Raw genomic sequence first — 18,921 nt, forward strand, 5'->3', positions numbered from 1 at the left:
CATGTTCTGTTGTCTCGGAGTAAATTCTTTGTTGCATTTGGTTTAGTTGCTATGGCAACATACAAAAACTTCTTTCCTCGTTTTTTTGGTCTTAGAATTCCTGTTTTTCAGTCCTTTTTCACTGGTTGCCATGTTCTAATGGCTTTGGAGGACAATTTAAGTGCGAAGTAGATACCCAAGCTTCCACTTCTTTTACGAGATGACTTACTTGAGATGCTCAGCCGACCTTCCTTGCTGGCTAGCCTGCTGCTGCAAACTCTCTTTCGCTTCTTCTCCGAAGTAAGCTGCTAGGTACAGGAATCTCTTAAGACCCTTTCTACTTATAAAAATAAGTAGACATACAGTTTTTCATTTCCTTCAATTAATGACGTATATTAAACTTCAGACTTATTACAAATCTCACTCTTCACATAAACATATACTGTTTCATAAATCTCTCATGTCTCCAAACGTCAGAAACAAACTAATTTACATATAAGAGAAAGTTAGCTTAACACCATGTCCATTCTCAACATGAATTCTAATACAAGTCTTCCCTTCAACAAGGCTAAGACAAGAGTTTTTCTCAAGAGTACCTTCTCAACTGTTCTCGTTATTGTAACAATGGTCACTGACACAATTAGCACAGAATAACATAGAAGTTCCGTGGTTCTTCCATACACTTTCACTAAAACTTCAATGGATCGCCCGACAAGTACTTGTTGTTGCCGTTCGACCGCCACGTCTACATTCTTGTCACAACTGAATTTCAAATCTGCACACACAAACATGCGATGTGCAGTAGGTAGGATTCTATGATCCCACAATCACATCTAAAATATCATGTGTTCGAGATGGTAGAAGGCTGAGTGGTTCTAGAATTATGCAGAAATTCTCGAAACACTACAGTACTGCATGTGTGACTGAGTACATTGTGTATACGAGAAAAATAAAAGTTTACTGCTTTAGTTGCAGTGTTATCAATTACACAAGAGTTTTTGATTTTGAGGGAGTTAACTATATTCTTAAACTCTTTGGTAGAGCATAGAGTAATTTTGTAAGAGTTGTTCAACAAGTAATGCAACACACTATTTTTCTCAAAGTAGGATGGTTTTATTTATGATTTAAATACACCATATTGTTCCTCAATTCTTTGCTACAAAAACCTACACTGGTGAGCAAAATTCAAGGAAGAATAACTTTCACGTAGTGTGTCACTTCCAAGTAACATAACTCAATGAAATATGTACCACACATTGAAAGACCTGCTACAGTATATTACAGAAGGTAACTGAAAGAAATACATGATGAGACAAATAGAAATGACAATTTTATTGAAGGGGTCATGACAGTCCCCTAACAATTACAGATGGTGGGATGTGGTTCTTAATAGGGTGTGTGATCACCATTGGTGGCACTGCATGCTCTGCATTGTGCTTCCATCATGGTCACAAGGTTGGTAAAGAGTTCTGGTGGTAGAGCATTCCATTCCTCCGCCAGCATGGTTGACAACTGCTGGATGGCTATTGACATTTGTAGGTGTGATACAATATATCTCCCCAATGCATCTCACATCAATGGGATTCAAGTCAGGGGAAGAGACAGGCCAGTCCATTTGCCAAATATCCTCTTATTCCAAGAGCTCCTCCTCCTGTGCTGTTCAATATGGTCATACATTGTCATCCGTAAAAATGAAGTCAGGACCAAATGCCCTCCTGAAAAGATGCACATGGAGTAGCACAGTGTTACGTTAATGTTGACTGGTGAGTGTTGAGAGGGTAGAAAAAGTTTGAAGTTTTAGTTTGGGAGCTCCTCATGAATATCATGCTTGATTTAAAATTTCTGTATTCTCAGCATTGATTATGAATGAGCAAAAGTACTATATAATTGCATGGATTTGGTATAAGATACCATTAAATAAGGTTTTGATTTTGTAAATCAATTATCTGTTTATTTGACATGTACTAGATTAAGTTTCTGCATGTATTTTGTAATTTCTGTTTGAAGTATTTTGAAACTGATAAACAATATTTTATTCAAAATAATAATCATTGCTATTTATACATTCTGCCACCAATCTGACAGGCTATGAATGCCACAGGCAGGATGATGGGGGGAGGGGGGGGGGGGTTGTGTGAAGCGAACCAGTCAGCGAATAGATGACAATCAGATGTAGCCAAGTCTGGAGAATAAGCTACATGCTCTAGTATTTCCCAACTGAATGCCTCGATCCATTTTTCTGTTTGTGATAGGGCCTTATCATGGAGAAATGTGACTTTTTATGTTGTCTTTTCCACATTCCGGTCATTTTTCACACAATGCTCGATTTAAATCGGTCATTTGCTGTTGGTAGCGATCATTGTTAATGGTTTCACCAGGTTTTAGTGCCTCATAATAGATCACACCCTTCTAATCCCACCAAACACAGAGCACTGTCTTCTTTCCAAAGCGATTTGGTCTTGCATTGGATATTGATGGTTTGCCTAGATTCACCCATGATTTACAGCACTTAGGATTCTCAAAATACAGGGTGTTACGAAAAGGTATGGCCAAACTTTCAGGTAACATTCCTCACACACAAAGAAAGAAAATATGTTATGTGGACATGTGTCCGGAAACACTTACTTTCCATGTTAGAGCTCATTTTATTACTTCTCTTCAAATCACATTAGTCATGGAATGGAAACACACAGCAACAGAACGTACCAGTGTAACTTCAAACACTTTGTTACAGGAAATGTTCAAAATGTCCTCTGTTAGTGAGGATACATGCATCCACCCTCCGTCGCATGGAATCCCTGATGCGCTGATACAGCCTTGGAGAATGGCGTACTGTAGTACAGCCGTCCACAATACGAGCACGAAGAGTATCTACATTTGGTACTGGGGTTGTGTAGACAAGAGCTTTGAAATGCCCCCATAAATGAAAGTCAAGAGGGTTGAGGTCAGGAGAGCGCGGAGACCATGGAATTGGTCCGCCTCTACCAATCCATCGGTCACCGAATCTGTTGTTGAGAAGCATACGAACACTTCGACTGAAATGTGCAGGAGCTCCATCGTTCATGAACCACATGCTGTGTCATACTTGTAAAGGCACATGTTCTAGCAGCACAGGTAGAATATCCCGTATGAAATCATGATAACGTGCTCCATTGAGCGTAGTTGGAAGAACATGGGGCCCAATCAAGACATCACCAACAATGCCTGCCCAAACGTTCACAGAAAATCTGTGTTGATGACGTGATTGCACAATTGCGTGCGGATTCTCGTCAGCCCACACATGTTAATTGTGAAAATTTACAATTTGATCACGTTGGAATGAAGCCTCATCCGTAAAGAGAACATTTGCACTGAAATGAGGATTGACACATTGTAGGATGAACCATTCACAGAAATGTACCCGTGGAGGCCAATCAGCTGCTGATAGTGCCTGCACACACTGTACATGGTATGGAAACAACTGGTTCTCCCGTAGCACTCTCCATACAGTGACGTGGTCAACGTTACCTTGTACAGCAGCAACTTCTGTGACGCTGACATTAGGGTTATCGTCAACTGCACGAAGAATTGCCTCGTCCATTGCAGGTGTCCTCATCGTTCTAGGTCTTCCCCAGTCGCGAGTCATAGGCTGGAATGTTCCGTGCTCCCCATCAATTGCTTCAAACATCTTCCTGTCGGGACACCTTCGTTCTGGAAATCTGTGTCGGTACAAATGTACCGCGCCACGGCTATTGCCCAGTGCTAATCCATACATCAAATGGGCATCTGCCAACTCTGCATTTGTAAACATTGCACTGACTGCAAAACCACGTTCGTCATGAACACTAACCTGTTGATGCTACGTACTGATGTGCTTGATGCTAGTACAGTAGAGCAATGAGTCTCATGTCAACACAAGCACCGAAGTCAACATTACCTTCCTTCAATTGGGCCAACTGGCAGTGAATCGAGGAAGTACAGTAAATACTGACGAAACTAAAATGAGCTCTAACATGGATATTAAGCGTTTCTGGACACATGTCCACATAACATCTTTTCTTTATTTGTGTGTGAGGAATGTTTCCTGAAAGTTTGGCCGTGCCTTTTTGTAACACCCTGTATATCCATTTTTCATCACCTTTCACTATTCGATGGAGAAACAACTCCTTTTGTATCTGGCGAGCAGCATTTCACAATTGGTCTTTCAGTTTGCTTCCTGTCTTTCATTTAGTTCAAGTGGAACCCATTTTCTTAGTTTCTGCTCCTTTCCCATAGCTTTCAACCAAAGAGAAATGGCTTTCTGAGTCACATTCAGTTGTTCTGTGAGTTCCTGTTGAGTATCATCTTCATCCAGTAAGGCCTGCAATTCATTGTCATCAAACTTTTTCAGTGGTTTCCCATGATCATTGTTTCTCACGTAAAAATCGCCACTTTTGAATTTTTTGAACCACTTGACACACTGTGTTTTCTCAAGAGCATGTTTGCCAAAAGCTTTGATAAGTATTCAGTGTGATTCTGCAGCAGTTTTCTTCAAATGATAATAGAAAACCATTGCTGTCTGCAAATTGTAGTTCATAAGCACAAAATTCGACATGTTTACAGGTTTGAAATAGATACCGATGTACGGAACTTGTATTACTGTGTGTCAGCATTCATCATCAGCCATTACAGGAAGCAGATGGCACTGAAGACGCAGTCTGGTGGACCCTACACTGACAGCTAGCAGCATCTGTAGGGAAATTCAGTTTCATACTTCTACACCTGGTATCAGAGAGACCCAGGCCATATGTTTCTCCATGGAATACATCAAGTAGAGGTCTTTCTTGGAAAAACGTTAACATTGTTGTATAAAAAGAGAATGTCAGTTGGATAGAAGATAGATTGTGATTTGAGATCCTTTACATTTGAAAGGTCCATTGTATTTAAATACAGCAATGGTGAGCAGCTGTACAATACTAAAATTGCTGGAGAAGTCACTCTAGCATCAAGGACATAACACATACTTTTTGGGACGAAGAATTATACAGATTATTAACAACTTTTCTGGACTTTGTGGAAATCTTGCCATGTCTCTTTTGTTCTGTTGCAACTAAACTTCTTCCAGTCCTGGATTCTATGTTCAGCGGACCTGATCAAATGTTTTGTTCCACCATCTATGTTTTTGTTTCCTAGGAGATTGACCCCAATGCATTTCATTCTGAATTGTCTTAGAGAGGCCTGTCCAATTTTCTGTCGAACTTTGATTAATTTCTTCAATAATCTTGTATTTGTTTATCTTTAAGTATTCTGGGGATGGTCTTATAATTTTTTTTCTTTGTTGTCTTTCTGTTTATTGGGATTGGCCAAATTTTTACTTGTAGCAAGTAATGGTCAGACTCGAAGAATCCTTTGTGTGTCCTCCCATTCAGAAGTTCACTTTTATTTTTGCTTGTGATCGATGTGTGATCTATTTGAAATTCTCCTCATACATTTTTGGGCATTTTCCATGCTGTGAGTTTTTGTTTTGGCTTTTGAAATTGCATTGATATAATTTTTAAACTAAAACTTTGACTGTAAAGTATGAAATGTTCCCATTCTTGTTGGTGCATTTGTGTGCTGTGTATGGACGTGTGATTTGCTTGCACTTCTTCTTCTTTCCTAGTTATGCATTGAAGTCTTCTAATACAATTTTAAGATGTCTTTGTCGTATTTTATGTGCTATTTCTTCCATGTCCTCCCAAAAGTCTTTGACTTCTTGTGGTTTCTCTCCGTTGTGATCGTTTGTCAGTGCATGTGCATTGATGGTTGTGTATCTTTTGTTTCCTGATTTGAAAGTTATTGTAGAGACTCTTTCTGGTACTGAAGTGAAATGTAGGATGTTGTCTATGACTGATTTGTGAATCGCAAATCCTGTGCCAAACATTTTCAGTGTTCCTCTTCTGACAGCAAGTTTTCCTTTGTATGCCCTCTAGTTTTCTGTGTTGAAGTGGTTTTCGTCTGTGAAACACGTCTCTTGTAATATGAGGATTTTGATGCAAAATTTTTCCAGAACATCTGTAAGCTGTTTGAGTTTGCCTATCTTGAGTGGTGCACTTGTGTTGTATGTGCCAATATAGTGTTTGTGAAGAGGTTTCAAGAAGCTGTGATTCTTCTCCTTCTGATGATGATCCCGGTCACCCAGAATCCGATGACTAGGAAAGTCCGGCATATATACTGGTGTCTGGGTTGTGGATATCCTTCCAGTTGTTTCATCATGATATTTTCAAGTTGAAGGTGATTGTGGTTATAAATAAAATGTAAATGCCATGTGGCTAGGGCCTCCCGTTGGGTAGACCGTTTGCCTGGTGCAAGTCTTTCGAGTTGACGCCACTTCGGCAACTTGCATGTCGATGGGGGTGAAATGATGACGATAAGGACAACACAACACCCAGTCCCTGAGTGGAGAAAATCTCCAATCCAGCCAGGAATCGAACCCAGGTCCTTAGGTATGACATTCTGTCACGCTGACCACTCAGCTACCAGGGGTGGACATTGTGGTGATCTTTTTTGGAGATGACAAATGTTAAAGACTTGTTTGCTGAGATCAAGACACATTTGTAGCAGCTGCACCACCTTGGTGACCAGATGCTGACCACTAGCTGCTGGATGCCAAAACAGCCACTAATGGCCTTAGTTGGTATTTGGACCACCCTGGGTATTTCGTTTCCCTGTTAGCAACCACGTCTGGGAGGCTTTCCACTATCTGCCACCTGGGGAGGCACCCAATGGGGAAAATATATTTAATATTATTTGACTTATTTCACATGCATACGGACCATTTTAATTAAGGTCTATGGAAGAGACATTAGCACAACTATATTTTTTGTAAATATATATTACTTATTGTTTTTGTAAGATGTGTTCTACATCCTGGATGATCTCCTCACAGTGGATCTATGGAACGAAAAGTATATCTGATTTAATCTAAAAACAAGAGAAGGTGGACATTGGAACCCTTAAATGTAAAGCTTTCATATAGATGACTCCTTAGGGTGAAGCAGATGATGTCTTCTTCTGTTAGTGCATAATTCTTTCATTACCCATCTTTATAGTAACAAAGAATGTTCAGTTTGGGAATTCAAAGCCTCATATCTTTTTAAGATTCCTGAGAAATATACTATACACATCTCACTAGTAAAATCCTTAATTCTCAATATCTAAAATCGTTCTTAGAAAGCATTTTTGCGAGTTGTTTTATTCTTTGTAGTTATAACCAATTATCTTGCAGGTACATACAGTATGGAGTCCCACTGTAACAGTGGCAGGATTGTGCCTCTTGGCTGGACCAATAACATATGCTTTCAACAATATATTACAGTCATCTGAGTCTGCAGTAATGTTGGTTGTAGCAGCTGTCATAATGTGTTCCATTGTGATTGTAATGTACCTCATCACCAGGAGTAAGATCAAGAATAAAATGTACTATTGTAAGTTTATAATTAATTGTTTTTTTGTTTGTTATTTTTGAAGAACTATTTCAATACTATCAAGTGTAAATACATGCTTTTTTAATTGGAGAGTGAGACAGACTTAGTGTTACATATGTCTGGAAGGGAGTACTGGAGATGAGGGGGTGGGGTATGAACTCCAAAGTAAATATGACATAAAATGATTGGATAATTGCACCTGTCCTTATAGCAGATTCAAAAAGCCATCATGTTTCTCAAAACTGTTTGAATCAGATTAAAGTAAGTTCATAGAGATGATTTTTGTATGTCAAGTAGTTTCATCAGAACATACACTAATTTGCAGAGTGAAAGATTTGTTCTGGACAAATTATTAAGTGCACAAAATTTAATGTCACATATAAAAATTGTGAATCCTAAAGGCCAGATTTTTACATTCTGGTCAGTCATAGTTGATTACCAGCAGGTAATGTTTTAAGTTATAGTAAGCACCTGGGGTTGTTAGAATCGCTATGGCATCACCAAATTCAATGTTTTCTGCAGTAACTGGCATGTGTTCTGTGCATCATTTGCAAGATTTTTATCAAATGATGTGGAATGACTCAGTTTACAGGATACGTACATGTGAAATTTTTGTAAATATGGCTACATGACGGATAATTACACATTATTAAATATCACTATGGTGTCCATTGAATATGAATGAATGTATTAATATTGTTAATATTTGGAGCATTTCTTTTTCAGTTGCTTCTTCATTTATGTTTATCATGTAGACAACTTGCTTGGTTATAAACAAATGAAGCATTCATTTGCAAAAGCTCCCAGTTTTCCAGCGGGTGCCAGCATTAAGATACTGTGACATATCAACATTGTCATACTTATGGTATGTGTTATACTTATAACACAGAAAACACCATTTACTTTCACTATGTAATATTTTTATTGGCAGAAGATAAATCAAAACACAAAGAAATAGTTTTCGACAATAACGGTAACAGTCATGACGAATGTGTCACACCAACTAGTCAACAACCAAAGTAAGTAAAACGAAGTACAAAAAAGCAAAGATATTAATATTTTCTGGCAGTTCTACATTAGGCCAAACGTATCTCTCTGTAATGAGGCGCATAGTCGCGCGAATGTTCGGGTGAGCGAGATTGTGGATTGTGTCGAAAACGTCTTTCCTCAGAGCTTTAGGGATTATACGAGGGCGGTTGAGAAAGTAACCTCCGATTGGTCACAGTGCGGGTTGTGGGGGGAGTAGCGACGCCATCTGTGCGTTCACACACTCAACAGGTCAGTCGGCATCAAGCCGTGGTCGAGTGAACGTCATACCTGCGCTAGTTTAGTTTTTGTGGCAGTTTGAAATGTGTGCTGCAATAGAAAACCCCGCCAAATGTGAAGTGCGTGCTGTCATAAGGTTTTTTACAGCCAAAGGATATTCTGCAGCAGCTATTCATCGTGAGCTTTGTGCCGTGTACGGACCAAGAGTTATGAGTGAAGGAGTTTTCCGTGAATGGGTACGTTTATTTAAAAGTGGACGAGAAAACGTTCATGATGAAGAGAGGAGTGGTAGACCATCATTGGTGACTGACGAACTCGTTCAGACAGTTGATGCAAAAGTTCGTGAAAATCGACGTTTCTCAATGTCGGAGTTGTCTACTGGTTTTCCACAGATTTCTAAGACTCTCTTGTACGAGATAGTGACAGCAAGATTGGGTTACCGTAAGTTCTGTGCACGATGGGTGCCCAAAATTCTTACCGACCACCACAAAACTCAAAGAATGGCCTCTGCATTAGACTTTCTGTCACGTTATGAGGACGAAGGAGAACCATTGTTAAACAGAATCATGACCGGTGACGAAACCTGGATTAAGTACGTGAACCCTGAGACAAAAGAACAATCAAAGATGTGGGCACATTCAAATTCGCCTACCAAACCAAGAAAAACCTCGCAAGATTTTTCTGCCAGAAAACTGATGGCAACGATGTTTTGGGATGCCAAAGGGGTGTTGTTGGTTGAATTCATGGAACGTGGTACGACCATTAATCAAGACGTGTACTGTGAAACAATAAAAAAGTTACGACGGGCTATACAGAACAAACGCCGTGGTATGCTGACTTCCGGTATCGTTTTTTTGCACGATAACGCCCGTCCTCACTCTGCTCGCAGAACAACGGCCCTTCTTGAGTCCTTCAAGTGGGACGTTATCAACCATCCACCTTACAGCCCAGACCTGGCGCCAAGTGATTATCACCTCTTCATGCATTTGAAGAAATGGCTCGGGTCACAGCGGTTTGATGACGACGAAGAGCTCAAAGATGCGGTCACAGGCTGGCTCCAGGCACAAGCGGGTGATTTTTATGCAGAAGGAATTTCAAAGCTTGTGAAGAGATATGATAAGTGCCTCAATCACTATGGAGACTAAGTAGAAAAATAGTGCAAAGGTGTAGTTGTAAGATGTATATATTAAAATATTTTTATTTAACTTGGTGTATTTTTTTAAATCAACCGGAGGTTACTTTCTGAACGGCCCTCGTAGGACGAGGATGACCTGTTTTAATGTCACAATACAAAGAGCCATCATCATTAGGGAAGGGAAGTAGAGCAATTCGTAAGGAAGTATCAGAGTCAGAGAGAAGGTGCTGTATCTCTGGGTCGGATAGATGGAGCTCGTGTAAGCGGTGAGGATCAATAGCTGTCTTCAGGGAGGACAGGCGTGACAGGTAGTCTGCTGCAACATTGTCATTACCCCTGATATATTGAAAGTCTGAAACATATTGCAATACCAAATCTATATGGCGGAACCTTCTGGGTAGTACATCTAATGCTGGTTTGCGGAGAGCCTCGACCAGGGGCTTGTGATCTGTGTAAACTGTCACAAGTCGGGCTTCAATATCTGTACGAAATTACTTTATGGCCTCATAAATGGCGTAAAGTTCACGATCATATGCGGACCACTTTCTCTGTGTTTCGGTGAGCTTTTTTGAAAAGAAACGCAGGGGTGTAGTACCTGTTGGTAAGGTCTGTTGCAAAACTGCGCCAATGGCATTATCACTAGCATCTGTGGTTATTATCAGGAAGGCGTCAGGGTGAGGGCGAGACAGGGTAATAGCGTTCACCAAGGCGTACTTAAGCGAGTTGGAGGCTCGCTGCATGGTCTGATCCCATTCTATGTGTCTGTCACCTGTGGTATTCTTTCCCTTTAAGGCCTCAGTGAGAGGGGCTTGAATAGATGCCGCATGTGGAATGTGGAGTCTAAAAAAATTTACCATTCCGAGGTATCTACGTAACTCTTTATAGGTTTGAGGGAGAGGAAGGTGAAGTATTTGTTGTACTCTTTCTGAGGTGGGACGAATGCCCTCATTATTGACCAAATGTCCCAGGAAAATGACCTCTGGCTTCTCTAGTTGAGATTTGTCATGATTAATCTCAACTCCATGTCGTGCCAATCTATCAAAAACCTGTTGGAGGTATTGTTTGTGTTCCTCTGCAGTTGTGGAGAAAATAATAATGTCGTCTAGGTAGGCATAGCAAAAATTAAGGCCACATAGAATGGTGTCAATGAATCTTTGCTAGGTCTGAGCGGCATTCTTCAATCCATAAGGCATTAACAAATATTCATATAATCCAAATGGGGTGATGATAGCGGTTTTTGGGATATCTTCTGGGTGCATCGGAATCTGATGGTATGCCTTGTTGCAGTCTAACACAGAGAAAAAATTGGCACCGAACATGGATTGTGAAAAATCATGGAGGTGTGGGACAGGGTAGTTATCAAGTATTGTTCTGGTGTTCAAATGCCTATAGTCTCCACAGAGTCGAAAGGAATTGTCCTTTTTGGGAACAACATGTATTGGGGAAGACCACGCACTGTCCGAGGGGCGGACTATACCCAAGCGTAAAAGTTCATTAATACATTCTTTGGCAGCGGTAAGTTTTTTTGCATTGAGGTGTTGGGGGCGAGAATGGACAGGAGAACCCTCAGTTGTGTTAAGCCTGTGACAGACGCCTGTAGTAATGGCCTTGATTTTGTGAATAGGTGTGGCCAAAATACGTGGAGGGACGCAGGAAGGAGCGACGTTATCGTCAGTGCGTGGTAAGTATGAAAGGGAACTAATCTGAAACACAACACATTATCATTGAACGGTAGTTCAGTGAAAGCTGCAGTGTTGTCCTCAGAGCTGCGCTGTGTGACAGCCGGCGGGGTTCCATTGACTGTGGTGTTACTGCAGGAAGGAATTGTTGTGCGCGCATGCGCGGCGCCACCTGTAACAGCTGTCGCCTCTGTGTTTTGATGAAAGGCGGACGGTGAAGCGTAATGTGGGGGGTTTCTGGGCGGGTTGCCGTCTTCACTGTCCGGGTGGTGGCATGTGCTGCTGTGGCTGCATATAAACAGCGGTGCGGTATGCAGGTCCCCTGTAGTTTCGTGTGTGTTATTACTTTTAATCTTGATCTCCTCTCTAAACCTGCACAATTCATCAGTCAGGGCATCACAACGTTGAAGTAGCCTTGCATTGTCTTCGGACAGTTGGTTGATTTCAAGAGGCGTTGCATAACTAAGTTCACTACGGCAGCTTTGACCTCTTCAGACAGAATAGAAACTGTCTCTTTGTCTTGTTGACATGACGTATTTGAGCTGCATTCTGTCGGTGTGGATGGGGAAAATCTTGCCGAAAATTTTTGTTTAAAATCCACTGAGCAGAGGGCAGGTGTAATTAAGTCCAAAGAAAAGTTATGACCAGTTAAGAAGTCCAATCCTAATACTGGCTTGTTGATTTCTACTACCAAAAATGTCCATTCATAATTATGTGTATCATCGAATTAAATGTGAAGTTGCATTACACCATAAACCTTTTATGAGGAATTGTTGGCTGCTCTGATTTGGTGAGGCGAATGCTTGATTGTAGAAGTGACCATTGAACATGGAATGACGCTCACATCGGCACCAGTGTCCACTAAAAACCATTTCTGAGAAGCTGTATCCTGGATATACAAACGTCCGAGAGAATAATTCGGAAGTACTAGCCTGTGATCTGTTAGGCGACTTGACATCACAGTCCGGACCGGTGTGCCTATAGTGTTCCGCCATGCATGTTTGGGCGCATTGCACAGGGTGAGTGGCACTTCCTGGCTGTATTACTGTAAACAGAGTGATACCAGCAGAGAGGATAAACTTGCTGATCCTGTGTTGTTACCGGGTGAAGGACGTCACTTGAAGCTGTGGTATGGGATGGTGAAGGACGGTGTGGAATCTTGTGCTCAGCCGTGTACTCTGTCTGTTGTTTTGGAAAGATCGGCCTCTGCCACGCGGGGGAGGCGTAATATCGAGGGGGACACACGTAAATAACTCTCCTCTGTTGATTATCTTATATGCAGCGTCGGCCAGCAATAATTTCGCTTGTAGAGGTTCCTGGTCGTGTGATAGGAGCTGCAGTTGGATAGCTTGCGGCAGCTTTGCAACCCAGAAAGAAAGTAAAGCTTCATTTGGCATAGTTTTGCTATCGAAGACTGCTCTGATACGTCGCCACAGTTGTGAAGGAGTCGAGTCTTTGAGATGTACATCTTGCAGTATGTATAAAACAGACTCTTGCGTAGTCTTAGCTAGACGTTCGCAGATCTGTTGTTTTGCCAGTGCGTAATGATTTGCGGGGGCCGCTGACAGCACTAAGTCCTGTACCCACTCAGCGTGGTCCTCTAGGGCGTTAATAAGCGCAATAATCAATGTTTAGGGCAGTGAATATAGTCTCTGCCAAAATAAACCACGTATGTGGATTGTCCATCGTGAACCTTGGTAATTTAGGAATTTTCTCACTCTTGTGTTATGGATGTAACAGATTTGATAGTACAGTGGACGGGAGTGGCCGAGTGTTTATGAAGCTGTCACTCACGGCGTTCACGGCGGCTGGTTTAAACATGGCTGGCGTGGCAGGCTCAGCCGGGGCTGCGGAAACAATCGGGGCGGGACGACTGTCCAAACAGTAATTGTTGTCACTGAAATTTGTACCCATCTGTTTTTGTAGTGAGTCTTGTAGCGGGAGGTGAGAGAATGTGTCCAAAACCGATTTATCAGCAATATATGGGGAGCTCCAAGTGATCTGTGGGCTCGAAAAGTCTGTGAGGTTCATAGTGTTGGGGCACGGTTGCACACTACATGTCACAGGAGGTTGTACATACGACACACTGTGAGTCACAAATTTAGGCACAGCACTCATGATTGGTTTGTTATGGACGAACATAGAAAAAGATTTCATAGCAGGAGACATCACTGACGATGTTGAAGGAGTCCACAACGGCATTGTTGATGACGGAGAAAACTCCACGCCATTGTACTTATCTTCCAATTTTATCCCAGTTGTTGGTGGTGTTGAGCGTAGGAAACCGTGGAAAGACAGTGTAGAGGCAACATTATTATCATGTTGTAGTCCGAAAGGAGTGGAAGGTGAGCGATGTGGAGATGTCGAAGTAAACGGCCACATTGTCGAATCGGACGTATGTTGCACGTCGGAGGTCACCAGTATGGCGGGTGTTATATTTATAACACAGAAAACACCATTTACTTTCACTACGTAATATTTTTATTGGCACAAGATAAATCAAAACACAAAGAAATAGTTTTCGACAATCACGGTAACAGTCATGAAGAATGTCTCACACCAACTAGTCAACAACCAAAGTAAGTAAAATGAAGTACAAAAAAGCAAAGATATTAATATTTTCTGGCAGTTCTGCCACATACTCATCATCTTCTGGTGAAGATGATTAGTATGACACTCATTGAAATGACATGACACCATTACACTGCCATCTAGCTGAAAATCAAAGAGTTTTTCAATAGTAGCATACACTGGAAACGTCAACATCCAGAATGAGATTTTCACTCTGCAGCAAAGTGTGTGCTGACATGAAACTTCCTGGCAGATTAAAACTGTGTGCTGGACTGAGACTCGAACTCGGGACCTTTGCCTTTTGTGGACAAGTGCTCTACCATCTAAGCTACCCAAACACAACTCACAACCTGTCCTCACAGCTTCAAATCTGCCAGTACCTCGTCTTCTACTTTACAAACTTCACAGAAGCACTTCTGTGAACCTCGAAGAACTAGCACTCCTGGAAGAAAAGGATATTGCAGAGACATGGCTTAGCCACAGCCTGGGGGATGTTTCCAGAATGAGATTTTCACTCTGCAGCGGAGTTTGCACTGATATGAAACTTCCTCACAAATTAAAAGTATGTGCCGGACCATAGGAGACGAGGTACTGGCAGATTTGAAGCTGTGAGGATGGGTCGTGAATCATGCTCAGGTAGCTCAGATGGTAGTGCACTTGCCTGCAAAAGACAAAGGTCCCAAGTTCGAGTCTCAGTTCAGCACACAGTTTTAATCTTCCAGGAAGTTTCATAACAGCACACACTCCACTGCAGAGTGAAAATCTCATTCTGGAACCTTCCCCCAGGCTGTGGCTAAGCGTGTCTCTGCAATATCCTTTCTTCCAGGAGTGCTAGTTATTCGAGGTTCGCAGAAGAGCTTCTGTGAAGTTTGGAAAGTAGGAGATGAGTTACTGCCAGATTTGAAGCTGTGAGCATGGGTCATGAGTCGTGCTTGGGTAGCTCAGATGGCAGAGCACTTACCCGCAAAAGGTAAAGGTCCCGAGTTTGAGTCTTGGTCTGGCACACAGTTTTAATCTGCCAGGAAGTTTCAGTCTACATCCACATGATAAACATAATTGAACAATATTAATCTTTAACAATACTTATATAAATTGCAATTCACTTAAATTTAGTTTTTTATTTTAGTAATGTTCATTTATGGAATAGAAGTAGTTGTTTAGAAGTAATGATTTTAGGCTAGATATAAAAATTATGTTGCTACCTGTCAACATTTTATATTATTTGGAAAATGCTTGAAGATACTGTGACAGAAAAAAATCCCAATACAAATAAGTAATGAATGACAAGTAATAAAATTATGGGAATACATTTGTCCAGGTAACATATTTATGTGATTAACATTGCAAGAATACAGTTAATGTTAGTGTGAGAAAATCCATTGCAAATGTGAAATGCTGATACATTAATAACTGGTGTATCCCCCAGACTGTTTAACGGTTGCATGCAAATGTGCATGCATTGTTTCACACAGGTGCTGGATGTCATTTTGTGGGATGGAGTTCCATGCCTGTTGTACTTGGTTAGTCAATACAGGGATGGTTAATGCTGGTTGTGGATGACACTGGAGTTATCATCTGATGATGTCCCATACATGCTTAACTGGACTGATCTTGTGATTGAGCAGGCCAAGGCAACATATTGATACTCTGTAGAGCATGGTGGCATACAATACTGTTGTCTGGGTATGTGTTACCCTTTAGGAAAGCACCCCCTGGAAGGCTGTTCATGAATGGCAGCACAATGGGTTGAATCACCAGTTCGATGCACAAATTTGCAATCAGGGCATGTGGTATAATCACGAGGGTGCTCTTGCTTTCATGCAAAATTGCTCCAAAGACCATAACTCCATATGTAGGTCCAGTATGTCTAGGCTGTAGACAGGTTGGGTGCAGGCACTCACCTGGCCTTCTCCTAACCAACACATGGCCATCACTGGAACCAAGACAGAACTGGCTTTTATCACAAAACCCAACAGACCTCCACTCTGCCCTCCAGTGACACCACTGAAGTCGCAAACAGTGGTGGCTTCGGATCAGTGGAATGCATGCTACAGGGCATTTGGCATGGAGCTAACCTTGAAGTAACCAATTTATAACAGTTTGTTGTGCCACTGTGGTGCCAACTGCTGCTTGAATTGCTGCTCAGATGCAGTACAACGTGCCACAACCATACACTGAACATGACAATCTCCCCTCTTGGTAGTGATATGTGGTCATCTGGAGATTGTCTTCCTGTGACTGTAGCTCTTCATGACCACCTCTGCCAGCAGTCATGTACAGTGACTACAGTCCTGCCAAGTCTTTCTGCAATATTGCATTAAGAATATCCAGCTTCTCATAGCCCCATTACACAACCTCGTTCAAACTCAATGGACTTCTGATAATGGCATCTTCGTCATCTTAAAGGGATTCTTGACTAACATCACCTCACTATGTCCAATCTCAAAGGTAACTAATACTCAGAACCATTGTAACACATATTTAAAACAAACCTGACGTGCATCCTCAATAGTGGAAATACAAGTGCCACTCTTATGTGACTGGCATGAAATCTGAATAGATATCTTCCTTCAGATGTAGAAACACACCTACCAATTTTCATTTATCTTAAACATCTCCTCCTTGGTACTGCAATTTTTTCCATCAATGTATTTCTTAGCCACTGACAAATTCACTAAAGAGTCATTTTTTCTGCTAGTATTATAACTGTGGACATTATTATTCTTTTCAAATTGTCATTCAGTAATTTATTCCAAAACTAGCAATTATATAAAGAGCAAAACTCACTGAATTTAGCTGTTTGAATTGTCCGGTGACATTTATTCCCTTACTCATCAATATGTGCATCCCAAAAACGTTGAACATTGTACCCTTTTTAAGCCTACTTTCCACATGTTACATTATTTGTTGGTGTCATTGTGTGTGTTGTACAGTACTGAATATGCTCTATTATTCACAGCTAAGTGTGAGTTAGTTTTTAGAGAATAACTTAATAATTCTTGGAATTTCTGCTATTTCTTTCTCTCTAACAAAATTAATTTGTTGTATGCAGAAAATACTAAATTTTTCTTAGTGTACATTAAGTGGAGGGTCACCACAAATGCAAGGAATAGGAGCGGATCTAAAATTAAAGCCCATGGGACTTTCTTTGGGTTTCTCCCCAAACCTCCAAAAGTTTCTCTCTTTGTAGTAGTGTTTGATTAATCCAGCACCATTTTTATTTCATTCTTTTTGGTAGGTATTTGTTTGTGAAACAGTCAGTGCCACACACTTTTAGGTTTTCTAAGAGGTTATCATAATCCAAACAATCAAATGCCTTGAACAAACTGAAAAAATACCAGACACTAATGTTTTATTATCTAAGGTTTATCATATTTGGTGAGTAAATCTATAAATGGTAATCAGTCAATCAACTCTCCTGGTACCTGAGTGGTGACATTCTAAGTAAAATGGTTCTCCTGAAGTGCTGCTCTACACCTGAGTTAATTATTTTCTCAAATGTTCTGAAAGAAGGTGTTATTGTGGAAACTGAATGATAATTATTTAGACTTTTGCTGTCATCTTTTGTATAATGATATTTAACAGTGATATTTTATTTACAGGGTGTTTCAGAAGTAATGGTCAGTATTTAGGGATATGACAGGAATGATCATTCGAAACAAAAAAGTCAAGTAAACATGGACTCTAAAACACATACTTCGAGAGCTATGAGCAATTCTTGATCTTACTGTGAAACAAATCTCTTCTACTGCAAGCTCTTTGCTTTCCATATTTTGGGAAGTGGTAGTATGGACTAAAAAAAATGCCCTGTAGTAAACATGTGCTCTAAAATGCATACCTTAAGAGCTACGAGCACTTGTTCATCTTCACTACTTTGAAACACAACTCTTCTAATGAACAAGTGCTCATAACGTTTAAGGTATGCATTTTAGAGCACATGTTTACCACACATTTTTTTCTTGTTTTGTTCTGTACTACCATTTACCAAAATATGGAAAGCTTTCAGTACAAGAGATTTGTTTCACAGTATCAAAGATCAAGAATTGTTCATAGCTCTGTAGGTATGTGTTTTAGAGCGCATGTTACTTGACGTTTTTGTTTCGAATGATCATCCCTGTCATATTCCTGAATATTGACCATCATGTCCGAAACACCTTGTATACAACAGGAAAAATTCCATGTGCATCTAGCTTATTCAGAGTATCACAAGCTGTGACAGTCCTGAATAAAACCAGTGAGCTAGGAAGTGTAGTATTTGTTTCTTTAATTTCATTTTACAATCACAAAAACTGTTCTCAGGCTATTGATTTTGATCTGTAGTGACCATCTTCAGATCTGCAGAAAAACAATACAACTAGTGGACCGTCTACATCCTGTAAACAATAAATTATGACAAAATGAAATGGTACCGATTACTTACATACAGAATACATGCTTAAAAATGTGATAGAACATTCCTGTCTAAATTGTATTGTAGTATAATAAAGCCAGAGTGGCATCATCAAGAGATAAAAAACAAAATTATCACAGGCATTGTGGAACAGAATTAATAATATGGTGTGAACTAGGCCACAGTGTCAGCAGAGTCATAATTGGTAATAGCACTAATTTTAACATCAAAATGGGGTCTAGTTATTATGTGGGAGGAGGGGGGGGGGGGGAGTGGGAGAGGAGAGGGAGTTTGTAATGTAATGTCATCATGTGTCAATACTATACACATATTTGACAAATAAGCAATAAGCCATTAAGTAGAAATGTACAACTAGCAGGATTCTGCCTACTATAATGACGCTTATAAGCTTTACCAACCATTCCTTTCCAGATTTATTTAGCTGTAGGTCATGACTAGTATGTCCTGGTGTACTGA

The 18,921-nt window shown here is 40.6% G+C and overlaps 1 protein-coding gene across 4 annotated transcripts in view; it reads left to right on the plus strand.

Annotated features, from left to right (window-relative positions):
• The window catches only part of LOC126474924 (transmembrane 6 superfamily member 1-like), a 212,423-nt gene that overhangs the window by 69,017 nt on the left and 124,485 nt on the right, over positions 1-18,921 (plus strand). For all 4 annotated transcript variants that reach the window (XM_050102431.1, XM_050102433.1, XM_050102430.1 and 1 more), the window contains exon 2: positions 7,205-7,403. In XM_050102431.1, the coding sequence (XP_049958388.1) occupies positions 7,205-7,403 (199 nt within the window). The remainder of the gene's footprint in view (positions 1-7,204; positions 7,404-18,921) is intronic.

The sequence above is a fragment of the Schistocerca serialis genome, chromosome 4 (assembly GCF_023864345.2).
Source record: "Schistocerca serialis cubense isolate TAMUIC-IGC-003099 chromosome 4, iqSchSeri2.2, whole genome shotgun sequence".
NCBI lineage: Eukaryota > Metazoa > Arthropoda > Insecta > Orthoptera > Acrididae > Schistocerca > Schistocerca serialis.